Source organism: Peromyscus leucopus, chromosome 12 (assembly GCF_004664715.2).
Source record: "Peromyscus leucopus breed LL Stock chromosome 12, UCI_PerLeu_2.1, whole genome shotgun sequence".
Taxonomy (NCBI): domain Eukaryota; kingdom Metazoa; phylum Chordata; class Mammalia; order Rodentia; family Cricetidae; genus Peromyscus; species Peromyscus leucopus.
Window position 1 is genome coordinate 13,832,026 of NC_051073.1, and position 25,649 is coordinate 13,857,674.

At 40.7% G+C, this 25,649-nt stretch overlaps 1 protein-coding gene across 1 annotated transcript; it reads left to right on the forward strand.

Annotated features, from left to right (window-relative positions):
- On the forward strand, positions 1–25,044 carry Mrpl39 (mitochondrial ribosomal protein L39). The gene is made up of 11 exons (XM_028875985.2): positions 1–110; positions 666–872; positions 2,390–2,529; positions 3,806–3,905; positions 4,841–4,908; positions 7,128–7,240; positions 10,017–10,082; positions 11,349–11,502; positions 15,534–15,581; positions 16,751–16,816; positions 24,303–25,044. The coding sequence occupies exons 1-10, from the start codon at positions 47–49 to the stop codon at positions 16,799–16,801; spliced, it is 1,011 nt and encodes a 336-aa protein (XP_028731818.1). The 5' UTR covers positions 1–46; the 3' UTR covers positions 16,802–16,816; positions 24,303–25,044.
- Positions 25,045–25,649: the final 605 nt, after the last annotated feature.

Below are 25,649 nucleotides of genomic sequence, written 5' to 3' on the forward strand. Positions count from 1 at the left end.
AGAGAAGGACCCGGGCTCAGAGGCTCCCCTGGCTCCCTTGGAGGCCATGGCTACGACGGTCGGAAGGCTGCTGCTCTGGCGGCCCTGCCCGGGCGGCGGGACCCGCTGCAGTGAGTTTTTGCGTTCCCAGCCTGGGAAGACAGTCCAGGGGTGCAGGAATCGGGGAAAGAGAAGGGACGCGGGCATGGGCGGCGCTTGCGGGGCTTTTAGGAAGGAGCCCCAGTCTCCTGCAAACATGTCCCCATCTCCTCTAGGGAGTGAGTACTCGTGCTGGCCTGGCCGGGTCCCTTGCTTTGGGGTTTGGAGGAAAAGTTCAGCGTTTCTCGTGCCAGATATCGATAGTTTGGGCATGGGCTCTCCGCTCTCCTGGAGCTTTCTTGGTCCCTCCCAGACCCTTTCCAGCTCCAACATTGCTTCCTTCCCACTGTCTGGTGTAGTTTCCTCCCGCTTGGTTTTGGGACGCCACTGAGGAGGTCGGTGGTCATGTGAGAGAAAACCAGAGGTGTGCGCCTATGCTAGCTAAATTATTCATGATATAAAGTGGTATACGTATGCCCCTGTCGAATTTTTGACCTATGTTCTGCAAAATTCTGTTGCTTTCTCTACTTGTTACAGGCCCACAGTAAGCTACTTACTTATTCAGTCTTTGATTTTTCCCCCCCTAGGGTTTATAGCGACATCACCAGCTGCTCAGCTGTCACCCACCGAACTGACAGAAATGCGGAATGATCTTTTTAATAAAGAGAAAAGTAGGCAGTTATCGTTAACTCCCCGAACAGAAAAGATCGAGGTTAAGCATGTTGGGAAAACTGATCCTGGCACTGTCTTCGTGATGAATAAAAACATTTCAACTCCCTACAGTTGCGCCATGCGTAAGTAGCAGAATCAGCGTACAGTTTTGATCATTTTACACGAGCTATGTAGAACACAGAGGAGAAAATCCTGTAATTGCTTTGTGAAGCTGTAGAATTTTCTTGGCGCTTTATTGTCTTTCACGGGCCCTTTTACTTTGTGGGTACTGTGATTGTTGCAGCATTTTTGTGAGGTACAGGTTGTCTCCAAGTTTGCTTGACCATGACTAAACTTAGGGTGCTTGGTGCTGGTGAAACTCTCTTTCCATGTACTGGGGGCATTTATCCTGCAGGTCTCATTAAAGTGTTTTGAGTTTTTGTTTTTTCCTACCTTTTCCTTTTTAGCTTTTTTTTCTAGCCGAATATAACGCTCATCTGCTTGCTCTCTGCCTCTTGTGTTGTGATTTTGTTTAGTATAGGTACTAAATGTATGAATGGAAATGTTAAGTGCAGTGAATGTTAAAGTTAATTGTTTTGTATGTACTGTTTGAGAGATCCTTGGGCTTACATATGATTTGGTGTGGAAATGAAGGGGCTAAAGACATTTGGGTAGGGCTTTGATAGATATGATATTTAAATTTAAATATCTCCCAAATAGTAGATAGGAATGATTGGCTGTGTAGTTTAAACTTTAAGAGACTCAGTAATAATACCATTTAAGTAACTGACAGGATTAGTTGCCAGCTGAAATTGGTTGAAGGCATGCGTACTCAATCTCCCTCTACTCTTGACACTTAAACAAGCACTGATGATAATTAGTCATTTGATTTTCATGTATTTCTTAGCCTGTGCTGTGGTAGACAGTAGGAGATTATGGAGGAGGGTAAGACAAACCTAAGGCCGGAATGGAGCTCTCTACATACCGTCTGCAGAGGTGAAGTTTCTGAGCCATCCTCATCTTGACCCCTAAGACCCTGGTTACGGAACTTTTGTACTGGTTTATATGTTAGACTCTAGTTTGATCATTTTTGTGAGTATGTATAAAATGTGTGATCAGGGTTAGAATTTCTTAGGGTAGGGCAATGGAACAGATTAGAGCTGATTGGTTTACATGTGAATTCACATTTATAATCTTACAGTGGTAATTGCATTATTTAGTTTGAAATGTCTGTAATGGAATAATGGCAGAAAGAGGTGGTTTGGGAGCAAGACTCAAGGTTAATTTAAACAGATTTATGTGAGTGTAGATATATTTTCCTTTTCTTCTGACTTGTGTATGAATCAAGCCATGTATCCATGTTGTTTCTCTTTGAATATATAATTATAGGTCTTTGAAGATTATTTTATTAACTGGCAAATTAACTTAAGACTACACTTAGCTTTAATAAATTTTGTTAAAGGTTTGGGTAATTGGTTAATAATGTCTCTGTGTGTTGATATTTTCTTTTTAGATTCATCATATGTATAATATATAATATTTCTGCAAAATAATTGGCAGAATTTTGCTTTTCATTGTCTCAGAACGTAGCACTTAAACATGTAGCTTTTCACTTTGGATTTTGTTAGATTTATATCACCAATCAATTTTGTATTCCTAGATTTAAGTGAGTGGTACTGCAAGAAATCCATTTTGGCTCTTGTGGACGGACAACCATGGGGCATGTATAAGCCTTTGACCAAGTCCTGTGAGATTAAATTTCTTACCTTCAAAGACCCTGACCCAACAGAAGTGAATAAGGTATTTTTCTGCCTCCTCCAGTTTTTTTTTCTTCTCCTTTTAAATCAAACCTATGTTCTATGAAGTATAAAATCTAAAAATACGGCCAAACTCATATGTGGTATCTACTAGATAGCATTTTACTGGTCAGCTTAGGTATTTTTGTAGCTCAAAATGCTAGTGGTATCAACTTGTCTGTATTTTGGATTGAGAAAACTATAGGGCATGTCATTTATGCTCATAACTTTTGGTAACCCTCTATATAATTGGGAGTTCCACTCCTATTTTATATATAACTTGAATTTGGTCTGAAATCAGACTATCTTCTGTGGATGATTTTAGTAACTTTTTGACTCTGTTCCACCCCCAGCTCCCTTATTTTTACTACTTAAAACACCACCCTTTACAGTTCTATTAAGTTTTATTAGTGACTTTTTGGGGGTTATGCCATTTATCCATGAAGAACTTGCCTGCATGGTAGAATTAACATAGCTTTTCTGGGGCTTGCATGATGTGCCTCCAGCCTGCTGTTTTAGTCTTACCTCCTACTGGATCTTCCCCCACATGAGAGTACTTGGTGACTAATGATTTATACTTTATTATCCTGCCTGCTTTTGCCAATGCTCTTCCTTCAATGTAGATCACTTTCTTTCCTCTTTCAAATTCTGTTTATGTTCTGTGGTTCAGTTAAAATACCATCTGCTCTATGGAACCTACCAGGTCTCTACTTGTCAAAATTCTTTAGGCTCTAGCAACACTTGGTTATTGTCTCTAAATACAGTATTTTCATCTTATTGCTGGATACATTAGATTCCTGCTTCTGTGAATGCAAAGATAATTACCTTTTTGGATCTAGTCCTTCACATCAGGACATGTTCAATAAACATCTGTTGAAATGACATACTTAAACAAGAAGATGATAGAAGCTTTAGTAGTAGTAACACTGAGTGTCTATTTTGCATGAGGTACTGGTTTATGTAATTTACAGGTGTTCATTTTGTCTCATATAAACTTTAGAGAGTAGGTGCTTTTCTTCCTATTTGCCATGAACAAATGATAAAGAGAGTGTCCACAACTTGACTAAGGCTACTAGTTACAAAGTGGTAAAGTCTGGATGTGAACCTAGGTATTTTGGCAAAAGCACAATTTTGATTGTATTAATGGCATAATTGCTCTGGATGAATGGGCAGGTGTTGGAAAAATATGCGCTAAGCCAAGAGTTGATTTCAGTTTTAATGATGTAGAAATTTCAGTGAATCTTAGTGTGTTACATTTATGTGTATGTTTCTTTCTTTAGGCTTATTGGCGTTCCTGTGCCACGATGATGGGCTGTGTAGTAGAAAGGGCATTCAAAGATGATTATGTGGTCAGCTTGGTCAGAGCACCAGAAGTTCCTGGTAATATATACATCAATATTTATACTTTTAAGACCTGTGAATATTTGAGTATTTATTTTTGATTATGTACAGAGTTTATTTCTGATTTTATCTAGTATAAGACTGTGCATGTGCTTCATGTATTGTAGGTAATAAAATTACTCTGTTAGGATGAAATGTGAAGTAAGATGATGTCAGTAATTAACACAAAATTAGTTACTCTTGAATACAAATGTTAAGGAATTACACTGTCATAGTGTTCTTTTTTTTTAAAGACTGTTTCTGAATTGAATTTGTGGGAGGGTGAGGAAATGCAAAGATGGATAGGCTGCTGAGAAGAACTGTGCTTACGGGTGGTTCCATTCTTCAGAAACATGACCAGAGGGGTACCACATAGATGAGGTGTAAGGATAAGAATCTAACCGTGTTAAAATCAGAATTTCTTATCATTATGTATAGCAGCAATGTGTGAAACTAATATGTATGTGTATGTGTGTTTGTGTTTGTGTATGTGTGTGTGTGTGCCAAAATACATGAAAGAAGCTCAGATAATGATTCTAAGAACAAAAAAAATACAAAAATGAAGATATCTAAGATATTATGAAGAAACCGGGCATTTCCTGTGCGTTTAGTCATGCATCTACTTAAGTGTTGTCCCTTTGTAGTTTTGAATCCAGCATCCATTTGAGATCCCTATAGTATAATATTCCTGAAGAAAGTGTGCATGTTTAGAAAGAATGATGCTCTTTGGATTGACAAAAGATGAACTGGTGTTTTTGATAGGGGAAGTTTTATGATGCCCTAGCATGCACCTGGGGTATGAAAATAGTTTTATAATTTGTAGAGTTTGGGGCGATTGCATTCTATGACCTAACTAATCAATTGTTGCTGCTTAGAAACTTCTTGCCGTAACAGATTTGCCTTCCTTTTTCTTTTTTTTGCTGTTGGATTTACAGTAATTGCTGGGGCCTTCTGCTATGATGTCATTTTGGATAAGAGACTGGATGAATGGATGCCAACGAAAGTAAGTATACTCTTTAGAGTATTATTTTAGCAGTGTTACACTTTGCTAAAATAGTACTGTTAATACTACTGAATGGTACTACACATTGAAGACACTTAAGAGAACCTCTCTCTAAGAGTATTTATTATCTATGTGCCTGTCAGTCACTAATCTGTCATCCACTCATCCATCCTTTCTCTATTACTCTCTATCTGTTGGTGATTTTGCAGCTTACTTGTGACATATGTTTGGATTAGGATAGTCACAGTCGTGAAGTCAGACATTTTGTAGTTTTATGTCTTGCTTGACTTTCTGTTTTTTGTTTGTTTACTTATTTTTTCTTTGTTTCACCATGAGACTGAGTCTTACAGTATAGCCTGGCTGGCCTGGAACTAACTATGTAGATCAGTTGACCTCAGACTCACAGAGATTGGCTTGCCCCTGCCTCCTGAGTGCTGGGATTAAAGGTGTGTGCCACCATGCCTAGCTTTTGAGGTGCCTTTCTTAAAGTAGTAGTTTTAGGACGTCCAGAATATAAGCTATGAATCTGTGCTGGAGATATGGCTCAGTAAGAACACTGGCTGTGTATGCTGTCTAGCTTTTTGTCAACTTGACAGAAGCTAGAGTCCTAGGGGAAGATTGAACTTCAGCTGAGAAAATGTCCCCATCAGATTGGCCTGTGGACAACTCTGTATAGAATTTTCTTAATTAGTGATTGATGTGGGAGGGCCCAGTCCATTGTGGGTGGTGCTATCCCTAGGCTGGTGGTCCTGGATGCATGAGAAGGTCGGCTGAGCAAGCCATGGAAGCAGGCCATTAAGCAGAACTACTCTATGGCCTCTGCGTCAACTCTTCCTTAGATGGTGGGTCATGGTGTGGAAGTAGGAGCGAAATAAACTTTTCTCCTCCGTGACCATGCTTGTGGTCATGGTGTTTTATCACAGCAATCAAAATTCTGTAATTCAGATGCCGTGACAACATAAGGATCTGAGTTCAAATCTCTAGTACCCGTGTAAAAAGCCAAGTGTGGCTGCACCTACTTGTAACCCCTTGCACTGTTGGGGGTGTTGGAGCCGAGAAGGGAGGATCGTTGGGGGTTTGCTGATCACCAGCCTAGCTTCAGGTCCTCTGACCGACACTGATGGGAGTATGGTAGAGAGTGATAGAGCAGGACACCTGATAACTGATGTTCTCTTCTGGCCTCAGCATGTGTCTCCCACCCCAGCAGGTTCACATCTACCACCCACTACACAGACACACAGACACACACATTGAGTACTTACATATTATACACACACACATATCATATACATGTGGATGTGTATGTATGAGCTTAAGTTGTTAATGTTGATTAATGTTGTGTTAGGGGACCTGGATTCCTAGAGCAGAGTTCGAAAACTACCACCTTACACTATTTTAGTCTTTTGCATACACTAGGAGTTCTGTATATGCAGGAGTCATATCAAGAGGGAGAGGAGGCTGGAGAGATGGCCTGGCAATGAAAAGAGCTCTTGTTGTTTTCAGTGAGCACCTGGGTTCTGTTCCTAGCACCTACCTATATCAGGCATCTCCCAAGTGTCTGGAATTCCAGTTCTAATAGACCTGACACCCTCTCCTGGCTTCTGTGGGCACTTGCACATACAGACATACAAATAAAATAAATAGCCTTTTTTAAAATTTTTTTTTTTATTTTTTAAAGGAGGGAGTTTAACTAAAGAATCAGACATGAAAAACTGACCCAAATAGCAGTGACATACGTAACAAACCCCTCAACTAACCGAGGTCCTGATTGATCTAGGATTTGCTGACACTCCCTGACCAGTGAAACTGAGGAATGAAAACAGTGATATTTTTCTCATGCATTTATTGAACAGTTTTAGTCGTGTACACCATATGCATCTTTTATGTCTCACTGCTTATGAGTGTTTTTATTTGCTGTGTCATAATTTTAGTAAACATTTATTTGTATATTTTGGATGAAATGCTAAAATATTTTCTGCAGATTTATCTTTAACAGTTTTTCCTAACTAGTATAATATCTTACAAGTTTTTTTAGTTGTGAAATTGAAAGAATGTGTAGTCTACATCCTCAAACACCGTGAATGAAAAATGTCCTAGTCAATTAGTTTTTCCTTCTTGTAAACTTAGATCTGCAGCACTGAGTGTACGGTTTTGTCTTTCTGACTTACAGAGAAATGCTTCTGGGCGAATGGTTACTAATGATTCGTTCTGTTTTTCAGGAGAACCTGCGTTCTTTCACAAAAGATGCCCATGTTCTAATTTATAGGGATCTTCCCTTTGAAACTCTGGAAGTTGATGCAAAAGTGGCATTAGAAATATTTCAACATAACAAGTAAGCATTGGCTACATTCTCTTAAGAATAGCATGTAACGATGAAAACTCAGCTTTTCAGTAATTTTGTCACTTTGTTTTCCTTACATATATTCTTCTCAGGTACTGGGGTGAACCCTGGGCCTTGTGCTTTCTAGCAGGTATTCTACCATTGAGCTGTATTTCCAGCCCCCCTTTTACTTCTGATTTTGAGACACGGTCTCACTAAGTTGTGCAGGCAGACTTTGAAGTTCTCGTTTTCCTGTCTTTATGTTTGGAATACCTGGGGTTGTGGGCCTCTTACACTTCCATGCTCAGCAGGCTTTTTATATTTGATGTACATAAGGCTTCATTTAATTTTACTTTTTGCCCTAAGATTTCTTTTTCTTTACCATGTTTTTCTTTCTGTTTGTCTGTGTTCATCTCATTGCTGAGTCCCTGAGGAAAGTGGTCCCTACTCCTCAGTGATTTCCTCACTGTGTTGTAGTTTCTGTTTTTAGGCCAGCCCTTCTCTTTATCGAAGTAGTGTGATTCCGCTTTTGCTCCACTCTGAAGTGATAACCTGTGCTAAACAACGGTATTGTTTTGGGCACGTGGCAGCCTTTTCCTCTTGTTCTTCTACTCCAAATGAAAAAGGTTAAGACTGAAAACACAAGTAGTTTGGACAATATTTATGCATTTAGGTCATACTTTTCTTTGTGTGAAATAGCCGTCTGATGGATTTCATTTCAGTGCCTGCTTGGCTTGTCAAGTCTCTTTTCCCCTTAAAATTTGTAGTTTCCCTTCTGCTTGTGCTGTTAAGAGCAAACTGAATCTGGGTATTCGTGTACTAAGAAACATTAAAGTGACTGGAAAGGGAGATCTGTGTTGAAACAAAAGACATTGTAGCCTAAAGCCGCAGTGTATACCTGGAATCAGTAAAGGGTGTGGATTAGAATTGCCTTAGGTGTGTAGCTGTGGACTCACAGACTCTTATAGGGATATAGGCTCTTCAACTTATTCTCTAGCTTGGCATCTTGCAAAGCAGTATACCTCGTAGTATCTTCCAGGACATTAATTAATGTCAAAGTGAAAAATCCAGTTAGCCCAGTTGCAAGACAAGGGATTGACTGTCAAGCCCTTCCCTGTGAAATGCTTTTAGCATATCCTCGTTCAGTGCACTTTGTACTAATGTGTTGTTTAACTGAACTAAGGTATAGCTAGTACCTAGTACCATAGGTCAAACCATCCTATAGCATTGATGCTGTAAGACAATTCCTGGGTTATCAGAATTTATCAGCTTCTTTCTTGACAAAAATCGAGGCACACAGTTTCCAATAGAAATATGATTACACTGTTTATCTAATTTTATTAACTTTTCTAGTAGCTACATTAAAAATGTTAAAAGAAAATCAGTGATACTAAAGTGTTAATTTAACGTATGATCAGTATCAAAGCTGCTAAATATTTTATATTCTTTCCAGTCCCAAATGCTCAGAGTTCAGTGTGCATTTACACGTAGGTCATAGTTCTCTGTTGCTTCCTGAATCTAAGTGCTCCATAGCTGTGTTACTCACAGTGTGCTTTGAGCTTCCATCCTGTGTTTGGTGGAATTTTTCTTTTTTCCACTCAACCGTCATTCTGTGGGAGCTTTTGGGACATTGGTATCTAATCTTTGTGTGATGGGAGGAAGAGGGATAGTTCTGGAGTAGTTTAGGAGCTTAGGAATGGTGGACTGTGGAAGGTCATTTAGTAACTTGGCCTTCTATCCTGAGAGAAAGGAAGGTACCAACATTGCTTTGCCTCACGGATACAAGAACTTCTATCTCATAAAGGAGGGTTAGGGCAGACACATATTCGGGGAATCCACTCCACCATCTGCACTGGGTGCCCAGTGGAAAAAGGGTGACAGGTGTAAGTTAGTGCTCCCCACTGCACCCACAATTCATGACCTCATGTTCATGCTCACTTGATATCTGCCTGACACTTGAGGATAAATGTACAAGTTCTTAGTAAGCTTTTACCTGGGCTTCGAGTTCTGCATGTCTATTAATTAGTTATACTGACTTGGTAGGAGCTGGGTAAGCTCAGAGACTTCAGGTACTAGAATTGGTAAGACTTGGTGGTGCAGTGGATACAGGGTATGGTGTTAGAAGAGTCAAGGAAATCTCTTTGGTTTTTTCACTTAAACACATGAACAGTTATGTTACCATATTAAGATAGGAAATTCATGAAAAACATGTTTAAATTAGAAAAGAAGGAGACTTTTTGTTATTCTGTGTGGTGACTGGTGATCTAAAGTGTTTGTTGGATCTCCAGCACAGAAGAGAGACATGGATTGGGGGCAGAGGTGTGGGAGAATTAGCTGCATCAGTGGAAGCACTTGTAAGTCAGGAAGCTTCTTTCAGGCAGATGCTTAAGTGAAAATGAGGGTCTAGGAGAGACTGTTCTTTAGAGAAAGGGAAATGGAGGGTGGCTGAAGAGCTAGCTTAGCAGGCAGCTAGGCACGTCACTGAGTCCTGTGGAAAGAATGCTTCGAGAAGTGGAGATGAGCTGAGTGAAGGATCAGAAGTGTCCACTGACAACGATCAGCTGCTGTGGATTTAGTGAGAGGCGTGTGGTGGAGCCGTGGGATCTAAGAGGCGTGTGGTGGAGCCGTGGGATCTACTTGGTGGAGCCGTGAGATCTATTTGGTGGAGCCGTGGGATCTAGCCTGAGAGGAGGGAGTGAGGAGTAGGAAGCTCCAGCTGAAACAACCACTGCAGCTGAAGTGGAAACAAGGCATCTTTAGGGTTTGACTTTTTTTGTGCACTTCTCAGGTATAAAGTGGACTTCATAGAAGAGAAGGCATCTCAGAATCCCGAGAGACTAGTCAAGTTACACAGGTAAGAGTCTACAGTTGGGTGGCTGTGCTACAGTGAGCCTGGCTTTGTTACCCTGGGACAGTGTGTTGGCCAGAGGAGATGCTTGTCTACTGTGTTGTGCTATCATCACCTCACTCTGTTGCTTTGTTAGTATTCATGTGGCAACCTAGAGATCACATGATCTCCAGCGACAGTTGTGGTTTGTGTTTTTCATTTTATGCATTTTTTTTCTTTTACCTTTCTGTGTTCGAGTGAGACAGGGTCTCCTGTAAACGGGCCCCAAATATGTAATCCTCCTGCTTCAGCCTTCTGAGTGCTGGGACTACAGGCATATGCTACCACATGTGATTTTGTGATTTATTTTTATTCAGTTGAAGATTTTTGACTTTGAAATTGGGCAAAACATTCAGATAGGAATTGGACACGCTAGTTTTGTGTATAGAAGAACCCTGGGTGCTGATTTGTTATTTATGATTCATGTAAATTGAATTGGAATGTATTCTCTGATGCAGAGATGAAGAAAATCTACTGCTTATGTTGATGGTTTCCCATGGTGACCAGTTTCCAGAGTGGGATGGGGGGAGGGAAGGAGAGAGGAGAGAGGGGAGAGAAGAGGCACTCCGGGTGCAAACTCTTTCAGAGGTGGACACTGAGGGTCCTCTGTTGCTCTCTGCCTTATCCCCTGAGAAAAGGCTCTCACTGAACAGGAAGCTTGTAGCTTCAGCTACACTGGCTAGCCAGTGCAGTCCTGGGGTCATCTGCCCCTGCCCCTCATGTAACGGGAGTTAGAGGCACGTGTTGCTATGCTTGGTTTTTGTGTGGATGCTGAGTATCGAACTCAGGTCTTTAGGCTTGCACATCAAGTACTCTTATAACTCTGAGCCTTTTTCCCAGTTCCAAAGTCCCAGGGTGTTTTTTTCTTCTGGAGACAGTCCTTTTTTTCTGCATTCAGTCTGTTCTGCATACCTGATTGTAGACCTGGCTACTGTGGGTTATTGAAAGGCTGTAGGTTGTCAGTCTTAGACAAGTTGGATGTGCTTGATTGATGGCATGATGCATTCCATAACTCTCAAAATCCTTTATATTTATATGAATCCTAATTAAGAAAGAGATTTCTCTTCCAATTTCCAGTCTCTTCTCTTGGCATTGTATGTCAGGTTGTTACAGATGGATTGGGCTGGTTATTTTTGCGTTGAGATCCAGCAGGAAGGAGAAGTAGATTTTTTTTTAGGCTACTGTGATTTGATATTAGTTCTTTCTTATTTATTTATTTTTGTATCAAACCAGAATTGGAGACTTCATTGATGTGAGTGAAGGCCCTCTTATCCCGAGAACTAGTGTTTGTTTCCAGTTCGAAGTATCAGCAGTCCACAATCTTACGTCCCCGCAGCCGAACCTCATCCGAAGATTTCAGGGCCTGTCTTTACCCATCCACTTGAGAGTAAGTAAAGCTGAGGCGCCACGGCTTCTAGTTTGGGGATGGGGTTGATTCTCGACTTGATTTTATATAAATTTGAAGAACACGCATTTTCATTTTCCTTGTGTTCTACTAATAATTCTGCAAGCTCCTTTATAATGTAAAGCAGATTTATTCAGGAGCCAAAGGTTCATTCAAGGAATCAAATTGAGATAGTATTTCTAATTTTCCGAAGTAGCATTTTGTGGTAATTATGTTATAAGAAATAATAGGTGTCACGCACCTGTGTCTGGTTTCTTCAGGGGTAATGCAGTCAGGGTATGGACACAGCTATAGGAAAATCTGCTGGGTGGGCTGCTTCTGGGGTTTCATTTCCGTTCTGTTGACCACATGTACCCATCTCTCTTCCATACCCACAGTGTTAGTTATTGTGGCTATAAATAGGGCACCGAATAGGGTAGAATAATTTGTTCCATTTTATTGTTCTTTGTCAAAATGGCCCTTTTATTTTTGTTTTTTTCAATATATTTGTTGTTTGTTTGAGGCAGGCTCTCTCTATACCCCTGGATATTCTGGAACTCACTATGTAGACTAGGTTGACCTTAATCTCACAGGCTTAATCCACTTGCTTCTCCAAAGTGCTGAGATTAAAGGCATGTGCCATGATACTTGCCCATATGTTTTTATTAATTTTAATAATATTTCATGCATACAATGTATTTTGGTCATATTTACCCCCTCTTCCCCAAGTCCTTTCAGATCCATTATTTTGTACTCCTTTCCAACTCTGTGTCATCCTTTTTTTGTATTTCCCACCGAGTCCAGTTTGTGCCGCCCATGTTCTCATGGGTCTGAGGTCATCCATTAGAGTGTGGTGGACTTACCAGGGCCCTACCCTTAAAGAAAACTGACTCTTCCTCCCCTTCAGTTATCAATCGCTCAGCTGGCAGCGGGGGACGGTGCGGAAGAGGGGCTGTAAACACGTGATGGGAAGGAGAAGAGGGCGGGAATGGGAGGGATGGGTTAAGTGGGGGAGGGACGGCAGTGTAGGGTGGAGGAGTAAGTCGGAGGAGCAGCTTACTCGAGACATTTGAAAGAGCCCCATGGAATTCCTTTTGTAAGCTTCCTGTGTGTGTGTGTGTGTGTGTGTGTGTGTGTGTATTCACATAAAAATTTGACTACTGTAATTCCATTGCACGTCATTTAACTTTAGTGTAATCTTTTGGAATGATAGCAGGAATTTCTCTAAGCCTCTGTAGTAGTTTGGAAAGAATTGTTACCTTTAATATGTCCGGTTTTCTAATGTATTAATATGGAATGTCTTTTCATTTATTTAAATATTTTTTCATTTAACATTATTTTTTTTTTTAACACATATAGCCTAAAGTTGAACTGAAGGGCAGAGGAATCACAATAGTTCAAATGGTTTTTGTCTACGGCAACATGGGAGGCATCGTCTTGACTTCACAGCCTGTTTATTTATAGCTGCAGCGGTCAAGACTGTGGTATAGAAAGGGCTGGACAGTAGGACAGAATCAGGAATCCACTCTCACCAGTATGACGACATCCACGTCACATGTTGGATTTCTCTGCACACATGCTTCTTTCCCTAGTTGTCCCCATTTCTACTTATTTGAGAGAGTCCTCGGTTCGTTCTTCCGTTTGTTAGCAAATCCTTTCGACTCAGCTCAGAACACAGTCTGATTCTAACCCACCCGCTGCACAGCTCCATACTATGACCTGCTTTCATCCTTACCTTCCACAGTGTAGCCTCTGATTTGTGGTCGGAACCATCTGTTTGTTTACCTTTTTCTTTTTTTTTTTTTCAAGACAAGGCTTCTCTGTGTGTCCCTGGCTGTCCTGGATCTCACTCTGTAGACCAAGCTGGCCTTGTACTCAGAGATCTGCCTGCCTCTGTCTCCCCAGTACTGGGATTAGAGGCATGCGTTGCCACCACCTGGCAGTTTGTTCACTTAAAAAAAAAAATTCTTTTTATGTGTGTGAGTGTTTTTGTCTGCATGTGTGTCTGCACCTTATGGTCTATAGATGCCAGAAGATGGCCCCAGATCCTATGGAAGCAGAGTTACTGATGGTTATGAGCCAGTGTGTAGGTGTTAGGAATTAAACCTGGCTCCTTTAGATCAGCCACTGCTTTTAACCTCCGAGCCATGTTGGTACCTACCAGAATTGTTTGAACTATTATAATTCCTCTGCCCTTCAGTTCAACTTTAGACTGTATTTGCTTAAAAAAATTTTAAATGAAAAAAATATTAAAATAAATGAAAGGATATTTGTTTCCTTTTCTTTTCTTTCTTCTCTTTTTTTTTTGAGACAATGTCTCCTGTAGTCCAGGCTCACCTTGAAGTCACTGTGTAGATTAAGGTGACCTTGGTCTTCTGACCCTCGTGCCTTTGAAAGCTGGGATTATAGGTGTGCACCATATACAGAGTGTGTAATTCCTGCCGCAGCTCTCCAGTGGTCTCCCTTAAACAACCCAGCTCTGTCCTGTCTCACCAAGTCCTGCAGGGTCTTACGGCAGGCCACTCCCTCCTCCGTCTGCTCTGTCCCAGTCCCAGGCTGCGTTCTCCACACCAGCTGTCCCTTCTGCTTCAGGAGGGTTAGGTCTTCCTCTTTGGCACACCATGCTGGCTGTAGAAGGGTTTGCATGGGGATAGTGGATAATTTTGCCTTTTAGTGACTTTTATGACTTTCTGAGCTCATTTTGTGTGAAGTGGCCACGGACCACCTCTGTACCTCCCTGTCACCATCCATGAGCTTTCTGCTCGTTCTTTGGTAGTGTGATTTCTCTGAGTCACGGGTCTGTCATTTTAGTATTACCCTATTGCAGGTGGTTCCTGTGATACCTCTGTGATTGATTGTGTGATTGGTAGGATGACCTCTAGCAGGGTCAGATTGGCTCGTTTGGGAAGGCACTGTAGTCTTGGGGAAAGTGGGACACAGTTTTTGCTTCCCATTAGAAAGAAGCTGTCAGCGCTGGAAGTGATGTAGTAGGACAGCGAAGGAAAACGGCATGTCTGTCCCAGCCAAACGAAATGAGGGCTCCGTGCAGTTCCTTCTGCTCTTCACTTTTATTGTTTTCCCAACGTAATATTTTTATTGAATATCTGGAAATTTCACATAATATACCCCAAGCACACTCACTTCCCAGTCCTCCCAGGTCTGCCTCCCCGAGTCTCGTGACATCCCCCACCCTGCCAAAACAAAAACAACAACATCAACAAAAACAGGTCCCGCCTGTGTTGTCCATATACTCCTGGAGCGTGGTCAAACTCCCCGTGGCCAGCCCCTAAAGAACACTGAGGCCTTCCCCACCTGCACCCCCGCCAGAGGCCATCGGTCGTGGAGAGCTACACTTCAGCATCCTATCACAGTTTTAAGAGTTCTCTTTGGTGGCTTCGTGTCTAGGTTGTTACTTTTGGGGGTGTGGTGTAGTGAGGTGAGGGTGGGGGTTGTTACAGAAGCCTTCTCCTCACTTTTGTGATCACACTTTAGTTCTGCGTATCTTCTGACTTGGTTTAAAAAGCTACAGAAAGGACTGAGGAGATGACTCAGCAGTTAATATACACTGCTCTTGCAGAGGACCAGAGTTTGGTTCTTAGCACCTCCACAGGGAGGCTCCAGGCACCTCTAACTCCAGCTGCAGCGGACCTGAGGCCTCTGGCCTTCTTGGACCCTCCACATGCCCATGCCCACATACGGATACACACATATACATGACTTGAAGGAGCTAGGTAAAGATGGGAACTTTTACAGAACTTTCTTTGGGGGCTGCACAGAGGACTCAGTAGTAAAGAGCACTTGTGGTTTTGACTGAGGACCTGGGTTCACCTTACAGCTCCCAAAGGATGGCTCACAACAGTCCTTAACTCCAGTTCCAGGGATTCGATGCCCTGTCTGACCTCCACAGGCACCAGGCACAGATACGGTGCACACACATACATGCAGGCGAAACACTTACACACCTAAAATAAAGGAAATCTGAAAACTCCAGCTTCCTTCTGAGTGTCATTCACAGCAAATATTTTCTTTTTCAGGCACATTTTACAATATGGGACAAGTTATTGGAAAGATCACGGAAAAAGGTAAGTTTTCACTGGAGAAATTTCCTTTTTAGAAATTAGGCAACAACCAAAAGCCAAACCAAAACAAAATAAAACAAAATACCAAAAAAAAAAAAAAAAAAAAAAAAAAACACCCAAAAACCAACCAACCAAACAAAACCCCACCAAAACGGGTAGGAGCTGAAGAGAAGCAAAGGAAACAGAGAGTAACAATCTGTCTTACTAGTAGTGATTATCACCCCGAGGGCCTTTGGCAAGACTAAAGCTATACTTTGCCTTTAAATTTGTTAATAGCATACAAATGATACTATGGAACTGGAAGAGAAATGATGTGATGGTAATTGTTCTTAGTAGCTGTGTTAGCCCTCATTTCTTCGGGGCTGCACAGAGGGCTCAGTAGTGAAGAACACTTGCTGTTCTGACTGAGGACCTGGGTTCACCTTACAGCTCCCAAAGGATGGTTCACAACAGTCCTTTTTTTTAATGAGCTTTTGAAAAATGAAGGCTTATGTGATTTAAAGTTGCCGTGACTGTTAAATGTTGAGTGCCCTGAAAAGCTAGATTCAGAACATGGCTCTGATGATTAACCTGCGTAAATAAGAGCGTCACATTTCCTGACCCGAGCCCTTCCCGCTTTCACTCTTGTTGTCTGCGAGCTGCCCTACCCTATGAGACCTGCCTCAGTTCTTCGACTTACTCAGTCACTCTGTGAACAGTAAAGTAAGGCCACCCAACAAACACGTTAAGCACATGACCAGTTTGTTTTCAAGTTGCGTATTTCTTCCTGACAGTTCTGTCCATGGAATAGGACCATGGGACATGCTGGTACCTATTTGCAGTGGGTCTGTAACACAATCTGTTCCAAACAGAAATGTGCTCACACAAGTACATGGAATAAGAATACTTTGTGTTTCACTTCTGGTGATTTTTCTCATAGTAATGCTTTTGTTCTATAGACAGAATAAGGTGAGAAACTTGGGAAGCCTACATATAATATGCCTCTGATTACATAGTTTTAAGTGGGATATACTTGTTGATTTATATTGGCAACTTGTCTTTTAAGTCTTTTTTTCTTGTTTAACTTTTGTAATTATCACTGAAGGAAAGTGGGACAGGTTGGAGGGTTGAACTGTGGGTACAGGGTGAACTGAAGGGGCTGTGAAGGAGTAAAGCTGTGGATGTCTTTGCAGGTAACTGAAGATGCAGTCAGACAGACAGAGAGCACTGCGTCTACCCAGTAGCCTTCTAAAATTTACGTATGTATAGTAAATTAAAATAAAAGCTTTTAATATAATGTGTGTTTGCTTCTGTTCTGTGGATACTTCAGCAAGGTCCATGTCCATGACCTCCATGTGAAAATACACTATATGTGTTGCCATTTTTTGCTTTTGTAAACAGTGGTGTACTAAACATCCTTGCCCAAAATAATGTGTTTGTAGATGGAAGACATCCTTAACTGTGTAGTTACTGTGTGCCAACATGCTAAGTCCCCCACAGAAAACTTTTCTGTAGTTTTGTTTGAGACAAGGTCTCAGTTTATAGTTAAGTCTGGCCTGGAACTTGCTATCCAGTCTTCCTGCCTCAGCCTCCAGAGTGCTAGAATTAGGGTGTGAGCCTTTTATTTAATTCTCACAACTTGGGACAGATTTGCCATTTCCTGAACGAGGAAACGATTTGAATACAGGTGATTTCACTCAGTCCGTTCTACTTTGTGCTGCCTGTATAGGAATACCTGTATAGGGATGCAGTTCTGTTAGTGGAGCTACTGTTAGGTGCTACCAGATGCTAGCCTCCAAAGGTGGGTTTTTTGTTTTTTTTTTAAACACACACACACACACACACACACACACACACACACAACACACGGAGGCCATGGAGTGTCACATCAGATTTTCATGCTTTAACTACTGAATATATTTTTATGCACTTAACTATCACCAAATGTGAAAAACCCATGACAGTATTAGAGCCAGAAAAGAAATTAGCTTTATATCCTTGTAGCAGGAATCTTAAAAGTTCATATTGATAAAATCAAACCCGAGGCCAGTTATTGGGGTGAATTGCTGGTAGATCAGAGAGACAGAACAAGCCACAGCTATCTCACCTCGCCGGATCCTCAGTTGGTCTTGTCTCCTCAGACTGGAGGCCTCTGAGTCCTCATCCGGAATGGGTCTCAGCTGAACTGCTGCTGGAAAGCCTGAAGCTTAACCAGCCACATGCTTAACCAGCCAAAATGCTTCTAGTTTCTGGTCCTCACGCCTTATATACCTTTCTGCTTTCTACTGTCACTCCCTAGGATTAAAGGCTGGCTTTCTGGGATTAAAGGCGTGTGTCACCATGCTTGGCTTTTTCCAATGTGGCCTTGAACTCACAGAGATACAGAGGGATTTCTATCTCTGGAATGCTAGGATTAAAGGTGTGTGCTATCACTGCCTAACTAGTGGCTTTTCTGTTCTCTGACCCCAGATAAGTTTATTAAGGTACACGGTATTTTGGGGAACACAATATCACCACATATCCCCTCTCATAACTCTTGTCTTACTTGCATTCAGGTTTTGTCAAGGCATGTTCCCAACAGTGACTGAAAATACCTGCTTCCTCACACCTTTGAGCAGACTTTGATTACTGATTCTTTTTGGCAGCCTTTGCCAGAACAAAATGTTTTTCCGGTTCTGCTCTGAACACTTCTGGAACTGGTGCCGTCTTTGTCTGAAGACTCTGTTTCCCCTGAGTATTGTCTGCTCCCCTCCCCCAGTCTAGTATCCATTTCTTGCCCAACTCTCATTTTCCTGGAGTTGATGGTTCTAATCCTTCCTACAGGAAAATCACTAAGGGAAGGGGAACCGGCTTTTCTCTGTACTTGCCTTTGAGCAGCTGTTTGGTTAGATACAGAATTCTACTTTGAAAAACACTTTCCTATAAGCACTCAGAAATAGTCTGGTTGGCAGCCAGCAAGTGACACTGCTGATAAGACTGATAGTCCGTTCTTGTTGGATTTCGGACCTGGAGCCCTGCACCCCCAGGCCCCAGCACGCTCTGGACACGGCTAGGACTTTGCTTTCATTGTTATAAAATTATAACATTCTACGGCTCTGTTGGTCTCAAGCAGTTATTTTTCTTGGCACTTAGTGGGTCTGCTTAAAAAATTTAACTGTATTTTAACTTTATGTGTATGCATACTTTGCCTGCATGTATTTTTCTTCAAGTTCCCCTTTCTCTTCCAGTCTCCCCGTTCTTTCAGGTTCTGTCCACTTATTTTCAGAAATTTTCTAGTGTGCCACATTTCCTTTGCCTCCTAACTCCCTGCCCCTACCTCCTCTGCTAGTATGTTTATGTAGTTGTTGACAGTGAGGAGGGAAAGCCTAGTTTCTAGCTCAGCAAATGTCTGGGAGAGTGGCTGAGCGCCCAGCTCAGTCTTTTGGTGTCCTATATAATTTAGCGCTTTATTCACTTAAGTCTTTTGGGTACAAAACTGGGTTGCTGTTTCCTTCCTCAACCCCAGAAAACTGCCCTTCATTTAAATCAGTCACAGCCACATTAGCACACTCACACTTCCTCATTACTTACCTTCCTCTGCAAACACACCCAGCCTTGCTCATGCCCCAGGAATTTTTGGAATGACTGGAAATGTTGGTCAGGAATAATCCTATCTCTGATGAAGACTGGTCAACAAATAGAAGTCTAGGAGAGCCAGGCGTCAGAGAAGACCCAGCCTTTGGGCCATATCTGAGTTGTGTGGACTGTTACAGTGGGATTATGGCTGGAGAGCTAGAGTGTTGGGGCACCTATGCTATGGTAGATCTCTTGATTTCGATGACAGAAATGGAAACGTTTAAGGTTTGTGTTTAACAAAGCTGTAGACACCGTGCTCTGTCCTGTGGTATTTCATCTAAGCCTACCATCCTTAAAAATAGACAAGTCATTGCGATACATACACTGATGGAAAAACCGAGGCGTGGGTCAAGTCACTTGCCTAGGCATGCAGTATAGCCCAGAGCTCTTCGAGGAAGGCATTAAAGTGCCTTGTGATGCTCAGAACTTTGATTGGAACTGCAGGAAAGTAATGTAGAAAACCCAGGCTGTTACTAGCATGCTGTGACTTTGTGGCTGCAGCAGCAAAAAGGATTTTGAAGAATTAAGACTCAAAACAAGGGGGTCCTGAAGCTAGACAGTGGTGGATGAAATAAAAGTCCAAAGAAACACCTTGAGTGTGATTCACCGCCACAGAACCTCTGTGGAACTACAGGATCAATCCGAGGGTTAAGAGGAGGAATTTATCTTGGCAGCATACACCGCAGAAAGCAGTGGGGCCATGGAGGGGGGGGGGTGCCCTTCCACAGGAATACTGTGTCCTAGCTGGCAGGAACATTCTCCTCACCGTCCTTATAACTTTTTTCCATTGTCTTCTTTTTGTATAAATATCTTCTGAAATTACACTCTGTACTTTGAAAAAAAAATACACACACACAAAAGTATTCTAAGTCAACTAAAGACTCATGAAATTTATTTGTCTATAGTGAAAAAGTTGCTTGACAAAATGTTTAGGAAAACTGTCAGAACAGGTATACATTAAATATAATAATACAACTGCCTATCTATATATACTTTATAAGTGATACTGTGGAGAAAATGACAAATTCAAATATTAAGTTTCTGTAAAACAAATTATTAACTATAACAAAGCAACAGGTAGAGTTTTAGATTAAGAGAACACTAATGTGGTACTTTATTATCTTACAAATAGTTCTCTGTATCTCCAGTTAGCTGCACACCAACCTCGGAAAGTTTCACTCCTTTCAGTGCATGAAGAAATACAGAGGAAAGCTTGACTGTGTGGCTCAGCTATTGAACTGGAACCAAGATTTGGGGTTTCATTTCAAATGAGAAGTGCTCTAAGTTAAATTTTTGTGCCTTGTGAAAGAAATACGGGGAGCTGTCAGGAACCATTCATCATGTCAGTTTTTTAATACTTTATCTTATTTTGTTGTTCTTTGAGATAGGGTTTTTCTGTATAGCCCTGGTTGTCCTGGAACTCACTCTGTAGACCAGGCTGGCCTCGAACTCAGAGATCCACCTGCCTCTGCCTCCCAAGTGCTGGGGTTAAAGGTGTGCACCACCACTACCCAGCTAATACTTTAATACTTAATTTTAAAAGTCTTTCAGTATTGTCTCAATTATCCATTAAAATAAAACACAAATTAAGAGTTATGAATTTTAAATCAAAGCTGACTAAATAAGAAATGGTAACATGGAAAAAAAATGCCAATTCCAAGTCTTATAAGAGGTATTTCCAGATAATCCTTGATGTCAGTGGAGGATGGTAGCCCTGAATTTAAGCTACAGAGATACTCTAGAAATGTGTTTCAAATATAGTATATTCAGCCTGTATTTTGGTTGAATCATGGAAAGTGCTTGTGAGCATAATTTTGAATTAAAAATGATACAAGTTTCATTTTCCATTAAAGATAAAAATAAACATGTTGTGGGCTTGAAGTTGAAATGTTGTTTGGGATACTGCTGATAAATCTTTTAAATGACATTTAATCTTAACACAGTGGAACATCCTAGTAACCAGATTATGATTAGTGCATTAAGAAATGATAGAGGAGTCTGAAGTCTGCGCTCATCCAGCAGGGTGACTAATGGTCCTGTCATCCTCCCACGGCAGCCGTTGGTTCCATGTGAAGGCTAGTAACAGGCATAGTATCCTGTTAATGCTAACATGTAGGAGTCAGTCAGAGGCAAAAACCCCTATCACGATTAGCATTAACAACATACCGCCTCCAGCGAGCCTCCAGCATCCAGAGGATGAGGCACAGTAACTTAAACCACACGCTTCCCCTTCTGGTCTCATCACCTGTGAAGAGAAAAAGAAACAGTTGTGTGTGCACATGCAGTTCTAAAGATGGAAGTGACGGACTATAAATCCAAAGGCAAGGTAGACTTCAGCTTTGAAAGGAAAGAGCTGGCTAAAAGCTTATTATTTTTGGAAAAATTCTGAAAGATTTGCCATTAAAAGGCTAATTTTAAAATTACATTGTAAATTATGTTCATAGGTGAGAATAATTTGTACACATGTATCATCTTTAAAACAAAACCACTGTTCACAGTTTCAAAATGCTCAAGTTCGAAGGGCATAGCTTTAGATCCAGTGAGGTGGTCTACTCTCTGATTTATATCCTCTGGATCCCTAGACAATTCAAGAAGACAACCCAGCCGAGCGGTGGTGGCGCACGCCTTTAATCCCAGCACTTGAGCAGAGGCAGCGGATCTTGTGAGTGAGGCACTGGCTACAATGAGTTAGAAAGCGAAAGCTAAAGAGAAAAGTTCGAAAAAAAAAAAAAAAAAAAAAAAGAAGACAACCCAGATATTTAGGATAGCACTTTATGACATAGGAAACTTAACTCAACGAACCCATTTTCATTCCATAATGAGTAGTTGAGGTTTTCTCTTTCTTTCTTTCTTTTTCTTTTTTTTTTTCAAGTAGTGTGATATAGACAATACAGGTCTGCCCTAAAAAGGTATCTGAAAATGTTCCCAATTCTCTTTCGGGATACCATTGGGGAAAGTACAAGCCAGTGACTTCAGTTTGCTCGATGTACAGGAAGTGTGACTTAAAGAGCACTGACTCAAGGGACTTGTCTCCAGCAAAGAGTCAAGTAGAAAAAGAAAAAGATGAATTTGCTGTTTCCTGTGAGAGTTGGATTTAACTCTCTCAGATAAAGTGACATTTCTCCCACAAGTTTCTGGTTTCGGTGTTACTGTAGGCGAACCTAGAAGTTAGACCATCATTCAAGCCTGTGGTTCCCTTCAGGACCGAAGGGGAACCACCTTTTCTTTTATTTAATAATGAAACCAGCTAGATGTAAAACTGTGATTAAGTTCAAAAGAAATGTATTAAGTGAAAAATTTCCCCAGTGAATATATTTTGACAGGGCAGAATATCGTGGCTTGGAAATTCCCAAACCAAGGAAATATATCATACTTACTGATAGTATTTTTTTTTTAAACTTTGCTGTTTTCTCAGATGAGTTGGTTTCATGATGAAAATCTTTGAATGAAACAGTTTCAATCCAGAATTTTATTTTACAGACTTTCAGCCAAAACATGATTGTAATAATACTTCCCCCCTTGGTAGTGCACTGGGTATAGTAATTGCGTGGTAAATATATTACATTTTATTGTTTGTTTTACTTCAAGCAATATTATTTGACCCATTAGGGAGAATATACACATGTGCATGTACACGTGCATGTATGCACATAATTCTATTATGTGAATAGCTTTGGTATCTGTAAGTCTTATTCTTTAAAGATAGCATGTGAATAAAGGAGTTAACATGAATATATTTAGTATACATAGCCAAGGCTGCCCTATGTAACCCAGGCTGGCCTTGAACTCAAAACCTTAGACTTCAGTCTCCCAAATTCTGGGATTATAGCTGTACACCCCCACACCTGGCATATTTTATCTATAAAAAGAAAAATATATGAAACCCAAAGTTCAGTCCCAAGTACCCACGCACACTGGACACTGTAGTGCAGGCCTATGATTCCAGGACTTAAGAGATGGGCTCAGGAAGATCCTTAGTTCAAGATTATTATCAACTACTTAGCACCTTTGAGGTCAGCTTGAGCTACATGAGCTCTCATCTCAACAAATAACAAAATGTAACACTTGGAAATGCTACTCACCATTACTGAAAACAACTCTTTTGACTTTGGGTAGAAATCTAGACCAATGTTAAGTACTGAATAGTTCAGACAAATTATAGTATCAAATAGCCTTCAGTGAATGGCATATTACTCTTTCTCTGTAGTATGATCTAAACCTAAGGAACACTCCAGTAAATTTTAATTAGGCTTTTCTGCCTCATAATTTTTTGAGGTATGAGGGAAGCATAGGATTTCACAATCTTTCTAGTCTTACCTTGATTTGCCAGGGATGATGTTATCAGCTAGTCTATTCAGAGAAGAATATGGCCTAGGCTTGATCTTTTTTTTTTTTTTTTTATTTTCAGTAATTTCTATGTGGTAAAACATACACAAAGTTTGCTCTCATAGCCAGCTTTAAGTTTCTGATTGAGTTATCCAGCCCATTTGTAAATGCTCTTCATCCATCCCCACTGTTCTTCCCAAGGAGCTCTGTTCATCTTGTGAGGGTCTCATAAAAAAATCATGAGTTCTAGGCCAGGTATGGTGCTACACACCCTTAATCTCAGCACTCAGGAGACAGAGGCATGCAGGCAGATCTCTGGGAGTTCCAGGCCACCCTGGAGATGTTGGGAGAGACTTTGTCTCAGAGAAACAAGCAAGCAAGCAAACAAGAAAATCACGAGTTCTCTTCTCCCACAGTTATATATATCTTTATATTTTCTTGTTTTGCTGTTTATCTTCAGCACCAACCATTTAACAGTTATTACCAAAGAAACTGCCTGTTAAAGAATGTTTTTATAGGAAGCCGGTGGTTGCATTTATAACCAAAGTCATTGTGGGACAGCCCTAGCTATTCACTTGGACAGATACGAATATTTAGAAGCTGACTTTGATGTTCTGAAGTGAATGTACATCAACTTCCATGGAAAGCCATGGTTTTGTTTTAGTAGGGCAACACAAATTTTAGTTCTGAAGCCACTAGATGAAAACAAAGTCATGTTTTTGAAAGTTAAAATGATTTAGTTCAGATGACTTTACCTGACTAATTTCTCATGCTTTATTTATTTCCTTCCTTTAAAAACACAAGGATGAAGATGGAATTCAGAGTTGAATCCTATGTGGATCTACTTATTAAAATCAACTGATATAACTGCATCTGTGGAGCATCTGGCTTTCCCACCAGAATTTACCCTGAACCTAAGTCTTCTGAAGCTACAGTTCTAGGTTAGACCAGGGAAGTAAAGGTTAATGCAAATGTGTAAAAAAAAAAAAAAAAAATCAAGAGCTGGGGAAGCTCTGGACTAGAACTCGTTAACTAATGTCTTGGTTGCCCTTTGACCTAAGATGAAGATGACTGAACATGATGTCTTAAGTACTAAAGTTTTTCATTGGCCCTAGGGCCAGGTTTCCGTTCTCAGTCTCTGACTGTCAGAATCTTCCCTCAGTGTGGGAGAACTAGTGGGCTGGAAAGGCTTCAGGAAGTAAGTTCCTGAGTGCAATGAAGGAGGAGGGCCGGGGTGGGTTCAAGTCTCCACCAGCTTGCACACACTAGGCGAGTTAGCTCATCCTGGTGCAAAGCAGAGGCTGAGGAGAAAGGACCCACATATTAGCAGATGACTTTGAATTGGAACAGAGAATGACATGGACAAAGAGTTACAAATTAAACTTTTGAGTAGTATTATCTAAGCTTTGGTTGTTCTCTGTATTTCAACCTCTGGGTATTTTAAACATCATGAGAACATATTTTGATAATGCTTCATATAAAGACCAATGTTTTTTTGTCTCAAGGAAATTTCGGTTTCTGCTGTTATAAAATGTGTTTATGTGAAGTTTGTTGCTTGTTTTCTGTCGAACATTATTATTTGGTATCACATCTCAGTAACTGATTTTAAGGATAAGTCTCCTTCTCTCTGAGGAAATGGAATAAATAGTATTCTATTTCCTCTTGAATCCATGAGTTCCATCATTAGAGAGGGATGTGTGGTGTGACCTGCTACCAATAGCATCTAAAGCACAAATGCATCTTCTAAAGGTAAAAAGATTGCTTTATATATCCTGAACTCAGGGTGAATTAGGTAGGATTACATGTCATATATATATTTTTTTACATTTAGGAGAAAAAAAAATCCTCTATAAGCCATTTCTGGGGGGAATTATTAATTCCTCATATCATAATATTTCCTTTCATAAAATCCTTAATTCCTTCTCTGTTCTTATTTCTTATTAAGAGCTCTTTATTGAAAATGTCTAACATTTCTAAATTAAGAGTTCCTTTTTAAAAGGAGCTGCAAGGATGCTGAATAGCTTAAATATACATACCTTTATGTATTTTGAGAATTTGCCAGTAAGATCAAATATGCAAGCAAAAATGTGGCATACATTTGAACTGTCTCAGAAGAATGCCAATGTGTTATCTTGGGATCACCATGGAAAT